Source organism: Cynocephalus volans, chromosome 3 (assembly GCF_027409185.1).
Source record: "Cynocephalus volans isolate mCynVol1 chromosome 3, mCynVol1.pri, whole genome shotgun sequence".
Lineage (NCBI taxonomy): Eukaryota > Metazoa > Chordata > Mammalia > Dermoptera > Cynocephalidae > Cynocephalus > Cynocephalus volans.
Window position 1 is genome coordinate 182,011,485 of NC_084462.1, and position 22,241 is coordinate 182,033,725.

The following is a 22,241-nucleotide window of genomic DNA, read 5'->3' on the forward strand; positions in this document are numbered from 1 at the left end:
TTATATGAAAGGCATCTGTGCATTTCTGCAGGTCCACATCTTAGGGCAGTTGTCACTTAGTGGTTACTAAGGGGTGTGATACTTGAGCATAACGCTTTCTCATTTGAATATGTGATTTGTTTGTCCTTCTGGTTGTGTGATATTGTTTTCTGACTCATGTTGTCACAATCAAACCTACAGTGTTTTAATATTCATTGTTTTGAATCACATTTAGGTTGTAAACATTTGACTAATGTTTTCTTTTAAATATTGTTTGGAATATTTTGATGAGTATTCCACAAGATTTATTTTTCTACAAAAGTGTAATGATATCTTATTTCAGCTTTAATTTTCATTATTTATTTTAAGTACATTAAGTTGGATAATACTTTCCATGGCATTGATCTAGATCTTACAGCCTGTAAGTTATTAACATTTCTCATTTGTCTTAATAACTGAAGATACCTAGAGTTTAAATTATATATTTGTATACTTATTTTCAGATTTGGCCTTACTTTTAATTACTCTGTCCAGGTCATTGAAGATACTTTTAGAAAAGCCAATTATAACAAGATGGTTCCAGAATCTTTCAAAGCAAGAAACATACACTTTTCTTTTTCCAAACCCTACCCACAAACTTTACAAAGTTGCTTAGAAAATCATTAATTTTTTAATTCTATTTAGAAAGTGTAAATATTATTGGGTGATTGTTGAATATACCTGTCTGAATTCTTAAGGATCCTAGTCTTGATAATTTCCACTTTGGAAATGATTATTATCAGCGTGATCATTTTCAATTTAGAATTATAATATAGGAAATTTTCTCAGGCAAGTATTACTGGACAATCTCTTTTGTTTCTAATTTGCTCCTCACCTATTTGTACTTTTTTCATTTCTGAACTGAAAAGGGGAAAAAACGAAAACTGAATATATTAGAAATATTTTTGCAATAGTAACAGAAAAATTGAGTGCTTTATAAATTACTTCCTCCTTTCATATACAGAGGCATTAGAAGTGTGGTGCTTTCAGAGCACTAGAACCATACTGCTTTTGCACTTACTAGTTCTGTGACCTTTGAAAGTTGCTTACTTTCTCAGAGCCTCCATGTTGTAATTTGAGAAGTGGTAATAGTGGAATTTACCTCACAGGGCTTGTGAGATAAATGAGTTAGTGTACAAAAGGGTATACAACAAGGAGGATTCTGGTTAGGTGGTATAGTAGGAAGCTCAGGAATCTCTCTCCCCACCTAGACAGGAATTGCACTGTCAGAATCTGTCTGATGTAACTATATTGGAACTCTAGAGTCTATTGAAGGCTTGTAACTTTTGTCAATTCCAGCTTACATACAGCAAGGTAGCAGCGACCCATCCCCCACCCCTAGCCCCATGCAGGCAGCTGTGCACGTGGTCCAGGAGCAGCTTGCACACAACTTGTAGGACCCAGGGTAGCCAAAAAGCACCCTGCCCTCCAAATATTGGAACCTGCTCTTATTGCTGATTTCTGCTTCTGATCACAGAGGTGCAGACAGAGGCCAGCAGCCATTTTTGTCACTCCTTTGGCAAAAATGTTGCAAGCTTCCCCCACCCTCCAGCCTAAGTGACTTTAAGGGATTTAAAGTGACTGAAGGGATTTAAAGGGCCAGCACCCTTTTTCCTTTTATTCTCTTTTCCCTTTTGGGAGCCAGACATTAAAGACTAGGATATTCAAAAGCAACTGCTTTTGGAAAATTAGAAAGTTGCCATTTATGACCAGGGAAAGGCAGACTCAGAAGAGACCTGGGAGGACCTTAAGTTTTATACCTTATGGCTGGTCCTTGGTACACATATAGCCTGCAGTAACCCCAAAACAAAAACAAACAAACAAACAAAAACAATAACAAAAAAACAGTAAACCTGGAGGAGGAAAAGAGTCCAATTACCAGTGTTCCTACATTATTAGACTCAAATGTCTAGTTTTCAACAAAAAATCACAGTGCATACAAAGAAATGGTAAAGTGTGGCCTATTCAAAGGAAAAAAATTAATCAACAGAAACTGTCCCTAAAAAGACCTGGTGGCAGATCTACTAGGCAAAGACTTTAGAACAACTGTTTTAAAGATGCTCAGAGAACTAAAGGACATGGTGGAGAAAGTCAAGAAAATGATGCATGCCCAAAATAGAAATATCAGTAAAGAGATGGAAAAACCTCAAAAGAAACTGAAAAGAAATTCTGAAGCTAAAAAATACAGTAACTAATGAAAAATTCACAAGAGGGATTCAAAGACATATTTGAGCAGGCAGTAAAAAGAATCAATGAACTTGAAGATAGGACAATTGAAATTATTGAGTCTGAGGAACAAAAATATAAAAGATTGAAGAAGAGCGAACAGATCTAAGGGTCCTGTGGGATATTTGTGGGAGTTCCAGAAGAGAGAAAAGGTAGAGAGAATGAAGAAATAATGGCCCACAACTCCCCAAACCTGGTCAAAGACATGAATATAAACACTCAAGAAGCTCAGTGAACTTCAAGTAAGACGAATCAAAGAGACACACACCAAGATGCGTAATGAAACTTTCAAAAGTTGAAGAGAAAAAGAAAATCGGTTTTTGTTTGTTTGCAGTGGCTTTGGTTTTGGGGGTTTTTTTGGGCAGGAAACCTGTGAAAGGATGAGTCGACACCAGTTGACGATCCACTGGAGAGGGCTCGTTTATTAGGCGGCACATATATATAGGGCTTCTAGGGAAGGCTGATTGGCTTAAAATACAATCCCTACTTAGAGGGCAACCAGTGCTATGATGGGGTGTGGCCGAGAAGGACTTATGTGATCAGGGTGTGATCCCTTGGGGCATTTGGGTTCTTAGATTCCTCGGTGTGATCCCTTGGGGCATTTGGGTTCTTACAACCTGAACCCTTGACCTTGGAGTTAAAACACCATGTTCTGTCCAACTGAGCTAACTGGCCAGCCAGAGAAGGAGAATCTTAATAGCAGTAAGAGAAGTGACTCAACACATATAAGGGATTGTTAATAAGATTATCAGCAAATTTCTCACCAGAAACTTTGGAGGCCAGAAGACAGCGTGCTGATAATATTCAAAATGTTAAGAGAAGAAAACTGTCAACCAGGAATTCTATATCTGACAATATTGTGCTTCAAAAGTGAGTGAGAAATTAAGACATCCCCAGGTTAAAAGAAAAAAGGCTGAGCGAGTTCATTACCATGTGACCCGTCCTACAAGCATGCTCAAGGGAGTCCTGCAGGTTGAAATGAAAGGACACTAGACTGTACTCATAGTCAGATGAAGAAGTAAAGACCTCAGTAAATGTAAATACATGGGCAGTTATAAATCTAGTATTATTATAGCAACAGTTCATAAGTGCAGTTTGTGTTTTCTACATTATTTAAGAGACTAATATATATATATATATTTTAATAGTTTGAAAGCTTATATTTAACTTTGATTTGTAACTCTACATTTCTTTCATAGGTTATTTAAGAGACCTATGCATTTAAAAGTATTATTAGTTTAACTTTTTGGCATACAGTGTATAAATATATAATTTTGTGACATCAACAACTGAAAAAGGGGTGGGGGTCGAGCTGTTTAAGGAGTAGAGTTTTAGTATTTTATTGAAGGTAAGTTGTTATAAATTCAGATTAGAGTGTTACAACTTTAGGATGTTAAATGTAATCCCTGTGTTAACCACAAAGAAAATAGCTGTAGAATATATTCAAAACAAAGTGAGAAAGGAATTTAAGCATTTCACTCTGAATAATTAACTAAACATAAAAATAGCACAGTAATCCTGGAAATAGGGGACAAAAAAACCAAACTATAAGGCATATAGAAAACAAATAGGGAAGGGCCAGCCCGTGGCTCACTTGGGAGAGCGTGGTGCTGACACCACCAAGTCAAGGGTTAAGATCCCCTTACCGGTCATCTTTTAAAAAAAAAAAAAGAAAACAAAACCAAACAAATAGGGAAATGAAGAGGCAATTCCCTCCTTATCAGTAATTACTTCAAGTATAAGTGGTTTATACTCTCCAAACAAAAGACAAAGTGCCAGAACAGGCAAAAATACATGATCCCAGTATATGCTATGTACAATAGAATCACTTAGATCTAGACACAAAGAGGTTAAAAGTGAAAGGAAGGGAAAAGATAATTCCATACAAATAGTAACTAAAAGAGAGCAGGGGTGGCTATACTAATATCAGATAAAATAGCCTTTATCAATTTTTTTTCAACAGTAAGTAAAATAGGTTTTAAATCAAAAAATGTTTGAGACATTCACTGTTTGTGGGAACATAAAGTGGTACAGCTACTGGGAAAAACAGAATGGCAGCTCATTAAAAAAGTTAAAAATAGAATTACCATATGATCCAGCAATTCTGCTTCTGATTATACCCGAAAGAATAGAAAGCAAGGTCTCAAAGAGATATTTGTATGCCCACATTCATAACAGCATTATTCACAGTTGCTAAAACATGGAAGCAACCCAAATGTCCATCAGCCAATGAATAGATAAGCAAAATGTGGTGTATGCATACAATGGAATATTACTCAGCCTTAAAAAGGAAGGAAGTTCTGACACATGTTCCACCATGGTTGAATGTTGAGGATGTTATGAAGAGCGAAATAACCCAGTTACGAAAAGTTGCAAATCCTGTATAATTCTACTTATATGAGTCACTTAGAGTAGTCAAAATCATAGAGACACAAAGCAGAATGGTAGTTACTAGGGGCTGGGGGCAAGAAGAATGGGGAAGGGGAATGAACACTATTGTTGAATGGGTACAGAGTTTCATTATTACAAGATGAAAAGAGTTCTGGAGATGGATATTGTGGATTTTTGTACAACATTATAGATGTGTTTAATACCACTGAACTGTGCATTTAAAAATAATTAAGTTCAGGGCCGAGCCCGTGGCGCACTCGGTAGAGTGCTGCGCTGGGAGCGCGGCGACGCTCCCGCCGCGGGTTCGGATCCTATATAGGAATGACCGGTGCACTCACTGGCTGAGTGCCGGTCACGAAAAAAACGACAAAAAAAAAAAAAAATAATAATAATAATTAAGTTCATAAAATTTATGTTGTATGTATTACCACAAAAAGAATTGATGGAAAAAAGGACATGACAGAGTCTGTCACTTAGCAATATATATGAATCAGGTATTTATTAATTTGTGTGGATGTAAAGGACATGCTCTTCTTTTGTTAATCTCATTTTCATTTTAATGTTTCATTCAGTTCTTTGATCTAAAATTTCACTGATACCATTTTTCTAGGCTCTTGGGATGCTCTTTTGGCATAAACATAACATTGAAAAATCACTGGCTGATTTGCCCAACTTTACCCCCTTCCCAGATGAGTGGACTGTGGAAGATAAAGTCTTGTTTGAGCAAGCCTTTAGTTTTCATGGAAAAACTTTTCATAGAATCCAACAAATGGTAAGTAGATGAAATCATTGATTTTTTTCCCTCCTCCTACCCTCTCTCCTCTGTAACATACTTGAGAGATAGAAATATCATCCTCAAGCACAAATATTCCTATTTTTAATAAAGGTCCCTTTAGAAAAAACAGCTTACTACATGCTGCTCTCTTGGTAAGAGGGTTCAGATCAGAGGAATAAAGCACTTCCTAGCGTGTCCCAGCTTATCCACTGTAACTCAGCCCCCTTCCCATCCACCACCCCAATCACTCTTATTGGGACTCCCTAGAAGATTAGACCAGTAGAAAGTATTTTTGACAGTTGTTGGAGGTGGAGTATCATATGGTCCTGTCTGCCTGGGGAAAGTTTGCTTATCATGTACATTCTGGAAAGCTATTTGGTAGACTTCTACTTAAAAGCTTACCAATGTGTGCATTAAGTGTTAAAATGAATTTTGAAAAAATAAACCAAAAGTTATATTAAGGACATTGGGTATGTGAAAAGTCTGATTCGTCTTAAAGTGACTTCACGATCTTTCATTGATTGTCTCACTTACAGTCAAACTTCAGTAATTAGAAAATGTATTACAACTTTAATCAGTTTTTTCCTTATCAGAAAAAAAGGGCTATGACTTATGACATTTCTGAAAATGTGAGTGAGCCTTGTTAAATATATCTAAACACATTGGCTTTTAAAAATTAGCTTGAAACGTAAACAAATTCATTTTTTATATTTAGCTTCCTGATAAATCTATAGCAAGTCTGGTGAAATTTTACTACTCTTGGAAGAAGACGAGAACTAAAACTAGTGTGATGGATCGCCATGCTCGAAAACAAAAACGGGAACGGGAGGAGAGGTGAGCAGGTGGCTGGGGTGTCATGTAATCACTTAGGGGAATTTCTAATAGCTGGTGAATACACAAAGGAAAGGTACAGTGACTGGATTTCCCCCAGTGCCTTCCTAGTGGAACCTTACACAGGTATTCTTCAGCTGAGTGTTCATGAGATGTTTTAACATGTGAGTGTTAATAACATTCTTCAGTTACTTTTTCTCACCACTCTTTCCCTGCAGTCAGTGATCTTCCATTCTGAATGAGTGAGCTTTCACACACTTTTTTCTAGCCCCTTAAGAGTGGCTCCTTTTAATAAAAAGGAATCTTTTCTTTTGTAGGTTGAAATTTATTTGATATATGACTCTTTTGACATGTTTTTATGTTTGGTGTATAAAATAATAGAAGACAATACAGTTTAGATTTACTTCCTTTTTTGACTGCTTTCTGTGTGGGAGTCAGAGAGAAACATTTCATAATTTCTTCGAAAGGATGTTAGTTTTAAGGATAGCTTAGTAAGTAGGTTGTTTCTTAGCCATCACTTCCTCAGTCTTCTACATAGCATAAAGAAGTGGAAATGCTCATGCATTCTCATACTCACAAATGGGTTCTAGTCTCAACTCTGAAAGTTCTACTCATATACTCACAGACAAGTTTGTTCAGTGTGCCTCTTCCTCAAGCCTCTGTGTCCTCAACTCTAAAATGAAGATGCCAGAAGTCCAGAAGACAGTATACAAACATAATGGTTTTTGTGTTTGGGTGATGAGGAGTATAGGTGACTATTAAAAATTATATTTTCCATGTTTTATATAATATATTATTTTATAAGTTAATAATACAAAATAAAATGGAGGAGGATGAACTATGTTGTTCCCAAGGTCCCTTCACAGGAGAGTATGTTATGATTTCAAATGAAAGAGAATTAACGTGTGAGAACACACTGGGAGTTGAGTATCACTTGGAGAATTCAGACCTCTGGACCCAAACATAAATTGAGAGTAGTGTTAAGAACATCTCCAAAGCTCTTAAAGATTCTATAAAATTGTTTACCTTGATACATCTGTATATTTTTTGTTTGTAACATATATACTATTGGGTCTATTTATGGATCAATAGTCTTATTAACTTTTGATTAAATTTTTCATTTCCCTATATGTTAGGTCTAGTTTACCATTTATAAATTGAGTCTGTTACTACAAGCAGATATAGTCTACTAGGCAGCAATCAAGAATTAAATAAAATATATCGGGATTGGTTAACCTTGAGTCTGAAATGAGTGTTGGCCGATGCTCCCCTATTCTCACCACCCAGGTACTTGTCTCTACTGTACTACCATTGGTGCTGAGAACTGCCGTGCCCCCTGTTCTCATGTGTACCTTCACCACTGGCAGAATGCACCCGAGCAGGGGCACACCAGCCATGGCAGCAGCACCTCAGAGACTGTTGACTTTCCAGTGGGACTTGTCTGTGAAAGTAATGGCAGGGATTAGGACAAAATCCCCTCAATCCTAGGCTCTTTCTCTTGGTGGGTGGGGAGGAGGCCCAGCGCAGTTGGCGTGGTCAGCTGGGATGGATTCCTGAGACAGAGTGGGAGGTTGGCATTTGAAGATCTGGGTATTCTGCTGCTTCCACTGTTCAATTGCTTTAACTGTACACACTGGGATAAGTTGCTTGACTGCTGCAATTCTTGGTTTTCTCTCTCCCTCTCTTTTTAAATTTTTTTGTCATCTAGCCCGTACAGGGATCCAAAGCCTTAACCTTGGTGTAACCAGCACCATGCCCTCCTAAATGAGCTAACAGGCCAGCAGTTTTCTCATTTTTTAGAGTTTCTAATCTACTACAGGGCATTTTTTTTTTCTTTTTTCTTTCCTTCTTCCCTCCCCCCCTCTCTCCATGGGAGGATATAAATAAAAGTATTTGAAGAGCCATGCCAATTTGAGTTTTATTTTTTAATTAACTTAGTTTTAAAACATCAGTTATGCAGGCTACCAAAAAGCCTCAGACTGTGTGTGATCGTGAGTAGAAAGATGGGACTTGAAAATGGGATTTTTACTTGTTGACAAGTTTGTTCCCAATGCAGTGGGACTCCACTCTTGCATAAGTTCTCAGTTATGTTTAATAATCATTCCCTAGTCCTCTTATAGATAATTATGGGGAAGTAAAGTAAATGTCTTTTGATAGTGAAAGTTGAATAGAGAGCAGTAGTGTTCTAGACCTACTTTGGCAAGCTAGAAACTGATTTTAAAGGCTTCTCATCATTTAGACTAAAAGAACTATGGAGCTGGTATTTTATTTGAATTGTAAATAAATTTTTTTTATCTCAACAGTCTGAAAACATACAAATTTTATGTTAAATCCTTCATTAAATCAATTTATTGCTTTTTTTGTATATTAAATAGAATTAGTACACAATAATCTTTCAGTAATTTGTTCTTGTCTTCCAGTGAGGATGAACTGGAAGAAACGAATGGAAATAACCCCATCGACATTGAAGTTGATCAAAACAAGGAAAGCAAAAAGGAGGTATTTTTTTCCCCTAGTGTTGTTTAGGTGAATAAATTGTATCACTGGTTCTGCAAATAAGACATTCCTCTTGCTCATTCTACTTTTAATGTGTTAAGTGCTATGTTCAAAGCATCATGATAATGACTTTTTAACCAATACTAACTTTGCTTTATAGAAGCTAGAGTTTTGTTTGCCAAGAAACATGAGTAAAGGAGCCTTAAAGGGAAAATTAGCATTAATCAGTAAAGATTTTGTCTAGGGTAGCAGTCCTCGCTGATTTCTTTCTTAAGCCATTAGCTCAGTAGGCTGGAAAGTGTATTAGTGAAGACCAGGCTACTACGTGCCTTCTCCTCTCAACCTTGGTGGCCTCCTTTTTAGCTGTGGCTGACCCCAGGGGTCTGTACCTACTGGGTCATGAGGTGACTGCAAGGAGCTGACAGGCCCTCTTAGTACTCAGTTTAGTCATTCAAGGGAGGCCGACACCATCACCTCACACATGGAGACTCACATTTAAGAAACCACTACACAAGAGATTTCAGTCTCCAGATTCAAGGGGCCCATGAGTCCCTACTATTGTATCTGACTTTTTTTTTTTTTTTTTTAAAGATGACCGGTAAGGGGATCTTAACCCTTGCCTTGGTGGTGTCAGCACCACGCTCAGCCAGTGAGCAAACCGGCCATCCCTATATGGGATCCGAACCTGCAGCCTTGGTGTTATCAGCACCACACTCTCCCGAGTGAGCCACGGGCCAGCCCATTGTATCTGACTTTTACATGTGTCAATAAAGGTATTTTTCTGAAGACAGTCTATAGTTTTAAAAAAATTCTCAAAGTAGTCTGTATTCCCCCAAAGTATGAGAACAGTTATCTTAAACCTGGAAAAACAAGAGTCTATACATATCTAAACATTAAAATTATATCAATAATATATGCTTTTTATAAATAAAGTAGGAAATCAGCTTAACAAAAAGAATAATTAAAATGTTTACAGTATTATCCTAATCACTGTTAACATTTTGGTGGTACTTTCCAGACAACTTTCTCTGTTTATACCTGTATATTCTCCGTATATACATAATTCTGCATCTCTTTGCCCATTCAAAATAATAGAATGGGATCTTTCAATGTAATTTTTATAACCTTTTAAATTTATCCCACCTTGAATATGTTTTTGTGTCAAATATATTTATGTATATTGGTATATATTCTTCTGTCATACAAATCTTTCATAATTGAGTTAACTAATCCTATATGGATTTCTTTGTTGTTTATTCCCCCTGCTTTTTGCTATTATAAGCAATTAATGATCACATAACTAAATATTTGTGCACTTATTTTTTTCTATTAGAATTAATTCCTGGAAGTTGAGTGATTGAGTCAGTGTTCTCTCTTTCTCTCTCTCTCTCTCTCTATATATATATATAATATTAATAATATATATAAATCTATGTATAATATATAAATATTTATGTAAAATATAAATAAATTACTAATAATTAATCAATTAATTAATTATTTTTTGGCGGCTGGCATCAAACCCTGGACCTTGGTGTTATCAACATCACACTCTAACCAACTTAGCTAATTGGCCAACCCTTGTTCTACGTACATTTTTAAGGCTTTTTTTTTTTTTTTAAACATGTATCACCAAACTGGAAATTGGTAATTCTTTCTGGATGGCACACTTGGCATCCAGATTTATATGAGTGCCCAAATAACAAGGGTTAGCTAAATTAGATTGTTGGGAAATCAAATTATACTTGGAGTTTTTAGTAAGCTTTGTTTTGATGTATTGATGTTTATTAGGTTCTTCAATGGAACATTTTAAATGAAAGAGAAAATATTTGATTTATGTCAATTTCTATAATTCTTATATAACACAATTTCTTTTTCATTTTTATCTATTTATTTTTTACTTTAACTTATCAATATACATTGTAGCTGATTTTCATGTCCCTTTACCCGTTCCTCTTTCCCCCTCCTTCTCTCCCCTATATAACACAATTTCTTATTCAAAAATAAAAATGGTTAAATTTTAGTTTCTTTAAGTACTAAAATGTTATTAAAACAGGTGCATGGTGCTGGCCAGTTAGCTCAGTTGGTTAGAGCGTGGTGTTATATAACACCAAGGTCAAGAGTTTGAATCCCTACACCAGCCAGCCACCAAAAAAAACCCCACACACATGGTCCGTAGGTAATCTTTATTTAACAGCATAGTGCTATACAGAACATAGTTTATTGGCTACTAATATTTTTGTATGTTGTTTATTTACCACTTGTTCAAGAAGTGATCACTACCATCGTAGTTTGTGTTGTCTTTTTATCTCAGTCTTTTAAAATATGAAACAAAAGGCCTGAACGTATTTTCATCTTTATCAGCTAATGTTAATACACTAACAAGATGAGATTTTGAACAATTTAAAAAACTTCTTGTTCATAAAATGGTTATCAGTAAGACATAATCCTTTCCTTGCCAAAATTTTACAGTGCCTCGTTTCTGAAGATTTTGGTTTTAGAGAAAGCACTTTAAAAAATTAGCAGCAGTCATGCATTTTAGAATGACAGCATTTTTTTTTTTTTTTTTCTTTTTTTGTGACCTGTAAGGGGATCGCAACCCTTGGCTTGGTGTCGTCCGCTCCCTACGCTACCAGCACCGCACTCTCCCGAGTGAGCCAGGGGGTTGGCCCAATAGCATATTTTTTTAGAGCAAGTTATATAAGTTGCCCTAAAAGTTAAGTGTCGTCCAAAGAGAAAAGTTTTGTAAAAAGTCATAGTTTCATATTGAAGTTTATGTTTCTTAGTGGGAAGATTTAAAGAATTATGTATGGAACTTCATAGATGTGTACTGTATCATTTTTTTTTTTCTTTTTTCTTTCTGGGGTCATGTGTCCATTTATATTGCTAAGGACTGCTATTAGAATAAAATACCCTATTCATTTATCTACATATCATATATATATATATATAGAGAGAGAGAAATATATACATATATATGAGAGTACTTCAAAAATTTCATGGAAAGATTTGTGTTATCTTACAATTCTGTTGTTCCATGAACTTTATGAAGTACCCTCATATATCCACAAAGCTCACCAGAGGAGAATACAGACCTTTTTTCTTCCTATATTACTACAGGAAGCTGGAATGCTTATTATCAGAGGCTTAAAGTGATATAATAAGGATGTATCCATACAAGAAGGAAATAGAGTACACCTTGAAGTGTTTAGCCAAAATTCAGTAGCCAAAGTTTTTGTTAACTCCTTGTTAGAATTTGTCGATAATAATTAAGATGTGGCATGATATTTGTCTTGGTTTGGTGCCATGATAAGGAAATATGTGTATTACTATTTACTTGACATTTTTATCTTCTACTTTCACTTATCAAATATGTATATTATGCAGGTGCCCCCTACTGAGACAGTTCCTCAGGTCAAAAAAGAAAAACATAGCTCACAAGCTAAAAATAGAGCAAAACGGAAACCTCCAAAAGGAATGTTTCTTTCTCAAGAAGACGTGGAAGCTGTTTCTGCCAATGCCACTGCTGCTACCACGGTGCTGAGACAACTAGACATGGAATTGGTTTCAATCAAACGACAGGTACTTAATAAGCCCAGTCCTGGGTAGAAGAGTTAACTAGCAATTTAGAAGTGTTTTTATTTTTCACACGCAGGGATGTTCTCTTTCCGTGCATCTCAAAAGGGCATTTTATTTCTAAGGAATTGGACAGAAGATCTTGGTTACCAGCTCATTGATTTTTTTTTTTTAATTAACTTTTAAATTGAAGTATTATATTTACACATGCGCGCGCGTGCACACACACACATACGAGAGTACTTCAAAAAGTTCATGGAAAAATGGAATTACAAGATAATACCAATCCTTCCACGAACTTTTTGAAGACCCCTTGTTATCTCAATGATTTTTTTATGATGTGATTTTTTTATAACCTGTCTCTGGATCAGGAAATGGAGTGTTGCCCCCAAAGCCCACCTCAATTCCACTTCTAACTGCCACTCCCTTCAAGAAACAGCATTGTCTTGAGAGCTCCACTCATACCCCTCATTCATTACCCATCTTCTCCAAGGAAATGGCCACCATTTAGATTTTTTAAACCACAGACTGTTCATTTTTAAATTTTATGTAAACAAATATCAGAGGGTTTTTTAAAAAATTTTAACGTGAGAGCTGTTCATGTAGTGTAGAGCCATTATTCTTGTTCTGTTCTTTTTCATTGCTATATAAATATCCTAGAAATTGTTCATTTTACTATTAGTAGACATTTGGGTGGTTTATTATTAGTGTGTGTGCGTGCGTGCGTGCGTGCGTGCTTGTGTGCGTGTCCGGCCAGTATGGGGATCTGAATCCATGACCTTGGTGTTATAAGGCTGCGCTCTAACCAACTGAGCTAACCAGCTATCCCCAAAATGTTCCTTTTTTTTTTTTTTGGTAGCTGGCCAGTATGGGGTTCCAAATCCTTGATCTTGGTGTTACAAGGCTGTGTTCTAACCAAGTGAGCTAACCCAGACCTTTACAAATGATACCACCACAAACATTGTTTTATATGACTCTTGTGCATTATATATTCATCTCTGTTGGTCACATCTCTGTATCCCTAAAAGTAGAATTGCTGGGTTACCTAGTGTGCATATGTCCAGCATCAGAAAACAATGCCAAACAGTTTTCCAAAGCGGTCAATTTATGTGAGTTTTGGTTGCACCATATCAGGGTTTCCCAGCTGCAGCATTACTGACATTTTGAGCTGTTTTGTGCATTGTAAGATGTTTAGCAGCATCTTTGGCCTCCTCCCACTAGATACTAGTAGCACCCTCCCCCCACCAGTTGTGACAGTAGAAATGTTCTCAGGCATTGCCAAATTACACCTGACAGGCAAAATTGTCCCAGCTCAGAACCACTGCATTACATCATTGCCAATGCTTAGTTAGTCTTTAAATTTTAGCCTTTCTAGTGGGTTTTTGATAATATTGTTGTACTTTTTATTTTGCAATTCCCTGGTGACTAATGGGGTTGCTCATCTTTTCATCTGTTTATTGGCCATTTGGATATCCTCTTTTGTGACCTGTCTATTCAAGGCTTTGTTTTGTTTTGTTTTGTTTTTCTCTATTGGATTGTATGTTTTCTCACTGATTTATAGACTTTTTTTAAAGCAGATGTTCTTTATTCAGGTTCTGAATTGTTTTCTTCCTATTTGTATTATAAATATGTTTCCCATTCTGTGGCTTGCCTTTTCAGTCTTACTGGTATATTTTGATAAACAGAAATTCTTAATTTTAAGGTAGTTCAGTTTCTCAGTCTTGTTCTCTCTGGTTAGTGTGTTTTGAGTTCTGTTAATAACTGTTCCCAAGGTTATGAAGATATTCTCCCATGTTGTCTTAGAAGTGTTGTTTTACACACATACCCCCCCAACCCCCTTTTTGGGGGGCTGTGGCTGGCTGGTATAGGCATTGTTTTACCTTTTATATTTTGATCTTCAGTCCACTTAGAAATATTTTTCTGTATGTGCTGTTATGTGTAGGGTTAATATTCATGGTTTTTTTGTTCTTTGGGTTTTTTTTGTATGGGTGTCTATTTGACCAAGTTACTGTTTATTGAAAAGACTGCCCTTTCCCTGCTGCAGTGCAGCAGGACCTTTGTTTTAAATCCAGTATGTATATATGTGTGGGTCTAGTTTGGGGTTCTCTGTTCCTTTGGTCTGTTTGTCCATCCTTCACCAATACTTAGTACCCTAATTTTACATACTTTATAAATTTAGGTATCTTGTAGTATAAGTGTTCCAAGATTGTCTTTGTTATCCCTGGCCCTTTGTATTTCCATGTAAAATTTAGAATTACTTTCTTAATTTTCAGAAAAATAATTCTGCTAGAATTTTGATTGGAATTGTATATGTAGATCAGAATAGAGAATTAACATCTTTTTTGAGTCTTCCGATCAGTGAACATGAAATACTCCTCCACTTATATAGGTCTTTAATTACTCTCAATGTTTTGTTGTTTTCTGTGTACAGGACTTGTACATTCTGTGTTAGTTATTCCTAGATATTTAGTACTTTTTTGGACAATCTTGTAAAGGATATTGTTTTTTAAACTATCTTTTGTAGTTATTTGTGCCTGCTATATAGAAATGGCTCATCATTTTAATCTGATTGCATATTGCATAGTACATTTCTCGCGCGTGCGCTCGCTCTCTCTCTCTCTCTCTCTCTCTCTCTCTCTTTCTTCTCTCCATAGGTGAGAAGAGTGGGGTCTTTGGCCCCTTTCTTCTAGTTTAGGGAAGCAGCACAGACCAGGACCAGGCATGCCCTCTGGAATAAGGAGGTCAGCTTCTTCTCTGGGCTGCTGGCACAGCTGCACTCTAATCTTAGGAGAATCACTTAATCTTTCTGGGCCTCTTTTCAAATGAGGAGATTAATCGTTGTCTGCCTGATCTAACAACGATATATCAGATGTACCAGGGCTGCTGTGTGAGAGAGCATTTTAAGCCCTGTTTGCATTTGGAAGAACTCTCTCTGATTAGCACTGTGAGCTCTTCTCTGCATTTGTATCTTCTTCTACAATGAGGCTCATTTCCCCCTGTGCTAAGTGAGTTCCTAGTGTTTGCTGTTTGATGTTAATATGTTGAAGAAAGAAAAAGACCCACTCTTCCACAGACGTATTACTGACTCTGTACCATGAGAAATAAAAGATTCTTTAGATTTCAGAGCAGAGTCAAGAGCAGGAATTTTTAAAATTTGAAGGTAGCTACTTAGGAGTTCACAGTTTTGAAGAGGGAAGGCTTAAGGCTAGGATAGTTTCAGGGCTACTGTGGAGTAGTTAAGTTCACTGCCAAATGTACTTCTAGACTCAAAATGGCAGTCAGTCACCAGGGGACATATGTTCTGCATCCCCAGGTTTAGTGGTGTAGCAGGGAAAAATTCACCTGAAAATAACAGAAAATCTGACTAACAACAGCTTAAAGAATTACGGATTTTTTCTCAAATAGTGAGAAGTCACAACATCCATGGTTGCTGGCATTAGTTCGACTGTTGAGTGATGCTCTTGGGGACCCAGACTCTCATATTTTTTTCTCTGCCATTCTTAGCTTATTGGCTTTCCATCTTGTCGCGTCACGTTGGAAGCTGCAGAAGCCATTTCGTAACCCTCACATCTGCATTCAGGGCAGTGACAAGATGGAGGCGGAGCTAACCTGCCTGTTCCTTTTAGCAGGAAAAGCAAAAGGCTTGCCAGAAACTCCTAACAGACTTCTGCCTGCCAGTGCTTTGCATACTGTACTGTTCCTCCTAGCTTCACGGAAAGTTGAAGACACAAGGGGCGGAGGGGCTGGGAACTTCTGTTACATTAGCTGGTGAGCAGTGCCTGTTGCATTAGGTTTTTCCCTGGGTGGAGAATGAAATGGTCTGACATTAGGGAGGATTCACTACGCATACAATAAAGTAGAAAAAAAAGTTGTGTCTGACTGGGAGGTCTAGATAGGGTGCCAGCCAAGTGAATTGCTTTTTTGGGTTTTGATTTTGTTTTTTCTGTACATGCTGATTGCTTTTGTATCCTATTTCTTGTCTAGCATGTTGCCACTCTGACTTCCTTTCCCGTTGGCATGATGCTGGCAACTAACACCTACTCTTACTCTGATTAATAAACACTGGTTAATTCTGATATGGAAAATGCATCAGGAACAGAGGTGTAGTCTAATGAGAATTTTTGTTTCAGAATCTGTGGGTATTTTGCATTTTAGTTTCTCAGCTTCTTCATCTATTGATTTTAGACAGAAAATGCATGCATAAACACATTGATCTCATTGGAAAGTGCATGTTACCTAATCAAAATGCATTAAATGCCCAGTTTTGTGCCATCTATGACAGCCAGTTAAAGTGAGGAAAGTACTGGCTTATTCCTTGTTGGAAGTTTCAAAGTCTAGTTTTTAGCCTAAGGCAAATTCAGTGAACATAATCTTAGTACCTTGCAGTATTTTAAGGGTTTTTGATAAGTGAAAGAGCACTAAGCATGAGCCTGATAATTATGCTGTCCAGTATGGTAGCTAGCAGCCACATATGGTTATTTAAATTTAAATTAATTAAAATAGAAAAAATAACAAATTCAGTCCCTCAGTCACATAAGCCACATTTCAGGTACTTCGTAGCATCATGTGGCCAGTGGCGGGGTGGCCACATTGCACAGCACAGCCTCAGAGCATTTCCATCATCACAGAGTTCTGTTGTCAGTTCTGATGTGAGAACTCGGCATTACTTTCCCAGGAACTTCCTTTGAGTAAAGTTCTAGTACTAGTTCATTTTCTTCTGATGTGTACCTTTTCAACGCAAAGTGAATTAAAGCAAATTTCAGCAAATCAAGGTCCCCATTTGTGGTTTTATTGTAGGGTAAGTTTTGTGCACATTTCCTGTATTTTTATTTTCAATCTTCTTTCTGTTTTGGCATAAATGCAGAACGATTTGGAGTGGACTATATTTCTGGTAGACTCTGAGGCACTTACTAATGGCAAAGAGGGTCAGATTCTGGACCTTACAGTGCTGGTCTTATTTACTTGGCCACTGGTCTCCCAGTGAGAAAATTTTTTCCTACACATGTCCCCTCCCTTTTGAACCTCTTGGAAAAAATAGAATAGGAGGAAAGAATGTGTGAAAGTGGAATTCTCTAAAATGTGAGCCCTTGAAAAAATGGACTTTCAAAAAGTTGTGTAAGTATAAAAAGTCTTTAAAAAGAGGATAGGAGAGAGAATTATTAGAAATGCCCATACAGCAGTGTCTTCCACTACCATTCCCCTCCTCTCCCACCCCTTTGCTTCCTCCGAAGCCCTGCTTTTCTTCAATTGCTTTTATGAGTAAGATTTCTTCTTTTGGAAGCATCTTCTACTCATGAATGTCTTTGATGTTTTGCTTGAGAAAATCAGTCCATTCTTCCTTTGCTTTCATATTTGCTTGTGTGATTACTCAAAGATGAGAAATAATAGAATCAGAGTTCCCCTAGTGCTTGGCCCAGAAACGTCCCTCTGCCTGGAGTTCAGAGGAAAGGGCATGCTTCCATGACTTGTCTTGTTCAGGAGTCCAGGGGAAAATAAAAGTTTGTATTGTTTGTGTCTTTCTTTTGATTGGGCAAGGGAGTGAAATATTAGGAACATTGAGTCAAAGGGATAATGTAAAAAAAAAAAGGTAATTTGTAAGAAAATAAGAAGTTACAGTTCATTAAAGTTGGGCTTAGGGAAAACTTGCTGACAAATTGCTTTCTCTTTCCCCCCGATTAAAGAAGTCTGCACTTGCATCTTTCTCCCCTGGGTAGAGTTAGTGGCGTGCCTGGACAGCACAGTGCCAGGAGCTCTTGTGGCTGTAGCTGCAGTTCTCTTGTAAAGCCTGTGCCTCTTAGGCCTTTACTGTGGCTGCTCTGTTACTTCAGCTCAATTCTATGTGGTAGGAAGCCCAGACATTCCAGTCTCTGTCTTTTGTTGCAGACACCAGATGTGTGTTTTGTGGCTCAGGTGAGTACCTGTTAGGAAACAGTAGATTAGGACCGTGTACTCAAGAGACTTTTTACCACCATCCCCTTCTTGGACATCCAATATCTGTTTACTGTAAGCAAGCAAATTAGAGAATCTAGTTAAATGCTCTCAAAGGATATTAAAGGGACCTCAAGTTTTGGCTACAACAGAGGTTAGGAGCCTCTTTTTGGTTTTTTGTTGGTCTGTTTTTTTAGTTTTCTTAGTCCTATTTTCTTTTCATACCTTTATAAAAGTCTTTATTTTTCAAATGAAAATCTTTTTTTTCCCCTCTTAGATTCAGAATATTAAACAAACAAACAGTGCTCTCAAAGAAAAACTTGATGGTGGAATAGAACCATATCGACTTCCAGAGGTAGGATTATGTTAACATCATCTCAGAAATCATACCCAAGTTTTACATGTTTAAGAATTTAATATTTATGTGATGTATCTGCAGTATACATCTTTTACCTTTGAAAGGGTCTAGGCATACTTTTATAAATCTAGTTGATGTTAAAATTTTGATGTGAGAAAAAGAAATGTTCATTAAACCCTCATGAGGACATACTCATCTCTAAATGTAATGTACTAAAATGACTCATTTTAATATCCAGGTCATTCAGAAATGTAATGCACGTTGGACCACAGAAGAGCAGCTTCTCGCTGTACAAGGTATGGGAAAGTTTTTCCTTATAAAGAGCTTAGGAACAATTTTTAGATTTTTAGGAAAAAGTTATGTACTACCCTGCTCCCAGCACATCCTCATATTGAATCAAATTCTTGGAGGATTATATTCTCCTAGTGGATATCTCTTAGCGAAATTACTGTATTTCCTTGGGCTTTACATTTTTTTTCCTTTCTCATTTCTCACAAGTTGTAAAAAATAACATGGAAGCCTCATTTGTCAAAGGGTGTAACTATTTCATTTTAGCAGTTATCTGTTGAGCTCTGAATAGTCAGGAAAGTACACAATCTCAAAAGAAGCAAATTAAGTGTTAGAATTTTAAGGTTGGAGGTGCTCTGGACCTGGCGCTCCTGAAAAGACAAATGGAGAATGTCTACAACTATATGATGGGAAGACAATGTCTTGATCACAAGGTCTTACTGAACTTTGTTGAACAGTCATCTACAGAATGTACCTAGAATTGACTACTGCTTCTTTCCATTGGTATAATACACTAAGATAGTGCCTGCTATGAAAAGCCTGTGTTATCTTATCTGGATAAAGGGGTAAGTCTCAAGTGTGGTATTTTAAAATTTGTTCTTCTCTTGTATTGAAAAAAAATGCTCTCTTACATCCTTAGCCATCAGGAAATATGGCCGAGATTTTCAGGCAATCTCAGATGTGATTGGAAACAAATCAGTGGTACAAGTGAAAAACTTTTTTGTAAATTATCGACGCCGCTTCAACATAGATGAAGTTTTACAAGAATGGGAGGCAGAACATGGTAAAGAAGAGACCAATGGGCCAAGTAACCAGAAACCTGTAAAGTCCCCGGATAATTCTCTTAAGATGCCTGAAGAGGAAGACGAGGTAAATCTGAAACAATACAATCTCTTCTCTGCCAGGTTCATGCTCTGTATTCCACTTAATTTCTGAAAGGATGACTTTTTTCAACTGTAGATATATTTTTAGGTTTCAGCTGTATCAGTAACCTTATCCGGAAAATACTGTAATATATGTGTGTTTACTGCAGTCAGTTATTGATCACTGTATATTATTCACATTTTAATTCCTGGGAAAATTCTTAATTCTTTTTTTTTTTTTTTTTTGGTTTCTTGGCTGCTGCCGGTATGGGGGATCCTAACCCTTGACCTTGGTGTTACTACACTGCACTCTAACCAACTGAGCTGACTAACCAGCCCTTAATTCTATCCTCCAACCAATATTTCCTTAAATATAGTAAAAACTGTAATGAAACAGTAAGTTGGAAGTGCCTTGAGGAATGTCAGTAAAGCTTAGTTATGTAAAGTGTGTTGTCATATCATTCTGAGGTTAATGAATTTATTGGGTGAGTATGCACAGCAAGCCAACCAGGAGCTCCTGAGGTCTGTCTCTGCTGTCCAAATCTTCTAGCCTTTGATGCCATTTGGGACTAACTGGCTTAAGTATTGATGGGGACAGTTTTAGGCCTGTGGCTGGCTAGAACTTCTAGGATGGTGGCTTACATTCTAGTGATTTCTGGGGTGGTGGCACTAATTTCACCAACTCAATTAAGCTGCCATCTCCCCCATTCTGTGCCAGGGTTGCTTGTCATTTCCTCCTCTAGCCTGGCCCACCCTGCCACATTTCTACCTCCCTTCCCAAGGCAGATGAGCATGGGGATTGCCAACCACTTTATACCTGAATGTGTTCACTGACATGGTGATTTAAGGATTAATTTGGCTTTATAAGCAAAGTCACTTTCTCATGAAAGTCTTCCTCAAACCAGGCAGGAATTATTTGAGATGATCTATTTTGTATCGTGTGTGCTACTCCTTTGCTGTTTAAGAGTCTGTCTCTAGAAACAGCCCAGAAGTCCCCTCCTGACTTACACTTGGGAGTGCCATGTGAGAAGGCGGCATCCCCTGAGAGCATGCTGTCACAAGTTCATACAGGGCTTCAGTGCCAATTTGAAAAAGGGCCTCAAGGCACTTCCGCCTGTTATAAAAGTGTTGAAACATTTTGTTAGATTCTTTAGAGGCTTCTACCAGAAAATCATTGTAATAAGTATATAAAGTCTGTAATTTTGCCAGTGTGAGTTGTACCCTTGAGTCACCCGCATGTGTGGTCCATCCCAAGAACCTGTAACATAATAGCCTATGAGTGAAATGAAATTGCTTTTAACATTTAGGAGTGATTTTTCCTCCCAGTGCTAATTGCCCCTTTAACAACAAATTAACTTCCTCGAAGTCCTGAACTCATTTTAGGAAGCTCTGAAATGATGGGGCTGCTAGGAAAGGAACATTAGAATTTGCAAGTTTTCTTCCATGTGTGTTTCCAACTTCCCAGGGTTATTAGACACAGAAATAATAGGAAACTCTGGCTGTGTTCCATCGTCATATTTAATGAAACCTTGTGTTAGCAGAGCGCATACATAAAAAATGTGATAGTAAATTTAGATCCAAGAATCACCACCAACAGGGTATGAGTTCTTTTGCATTGTTTTTTCTTCATTCTTTTATGCCTGGTTCATTTACTAACAGATAAGTCAAGTACTTTTTTACTTCTCTTTCTTAATGCACAGGTCTACCCTTAGTGGTCCACTTAATCATGTTGACTATACTGAAAATACCAATATAATTTCTTTTTCCACCAAGCAGCAATCTTAGTTTCTCTTTGATGTTTAATCTTCCATGTGTTTGTTTACCCAGCCTTCTCTTCAAAAAACAAACAAACAGGAGAATGGTATTATCTAACTAATCTTTAATGTATAATCTTTACATCACCTTTAAAAGGTTTTCTTTCCCTTCGTTATTTAAAACATTCCCTCCCGATCCCCTCCTTCTCTATTTCTTTAGACCCTTTCTTTTTGTGCTTCTTATGGAACCAGCCCTCCCCCACCACCCTGGTTTTTGGTTCTTCATATGTTATTTTGCAGAAGGAAGTTAATCTGTAATGACCAGCTGCTTCTTTGTGTTCATCAGGGGCCTAAGGGAACTTGTTAGAATGCTGCTTAATTGTCTGTCCGGTCAGTGCTCAGAAATTGGAGTGTTTGTAAAATTGCACATTCTTATTTATCACATGGAGTCCAGCAGCTTAAAAAGATGTCTCCTGGTGGCCGGCCTGTCCCCTCTGCCCTCAGATTTTATTTATTATGTGGAACACACAGGGAGCAGAACATCAGAATTGCTAGAAGTTCTAGTAACATAATCTGTCAGTTACAGATTATTTCCTTCTGGGCTAAAAATGCAGAATCGTTTAAGGGATTTGAGCTTTTGAGATTGAGAGCTCTTTAAGTTGGTCAAGCATTGGGTACTGGGGCAGGGGTGCACATCCAACCTTGCACTGAAGGAAGGGCATGGAGGGATGCTAAAA

General features: G+C 37.2%; 1 protein-coding gene across 1 annotated transcript in view; it reads left to right on the plus strand.

Moving 5' to 3' along the window:
• RCOR1 (REST corepressor 1) overlaps positions 1-22,241 on the plus strand; it is a 121,983-nt gene that overhangs the window by 94,523 nt on the left and 5,219 nt on the right. Inside the window, exons 5-11 of the mRNA XM_063090932.1 lie at positions 5,246-5,407; positions 6,126-6,244; positions 8,662-8,740; positions 12,125-12,319; positions 18,519-18,596; positions 18,838-18,895; positions 19,528-19,757. Coding sequence (XP_062947002.1) covers positions 5,246-5,407; positions 6,126-6,244; positions 8,662-8,740; positions 12,125-12,319; positions 18,519-18,596; positions 18,838-18,895; positions 19,528-19,757 — 921 coding nt within the window. The remainder of the gene's footprint in view (positions 1-5,245; positions 5,408-6,125; positions 6,245-8,661; positions 8,741-12,124; positions 12,320-18,518; positions 18,597-18,837; positions 18,896-19,527; positions 19,758-22,241) is intronic.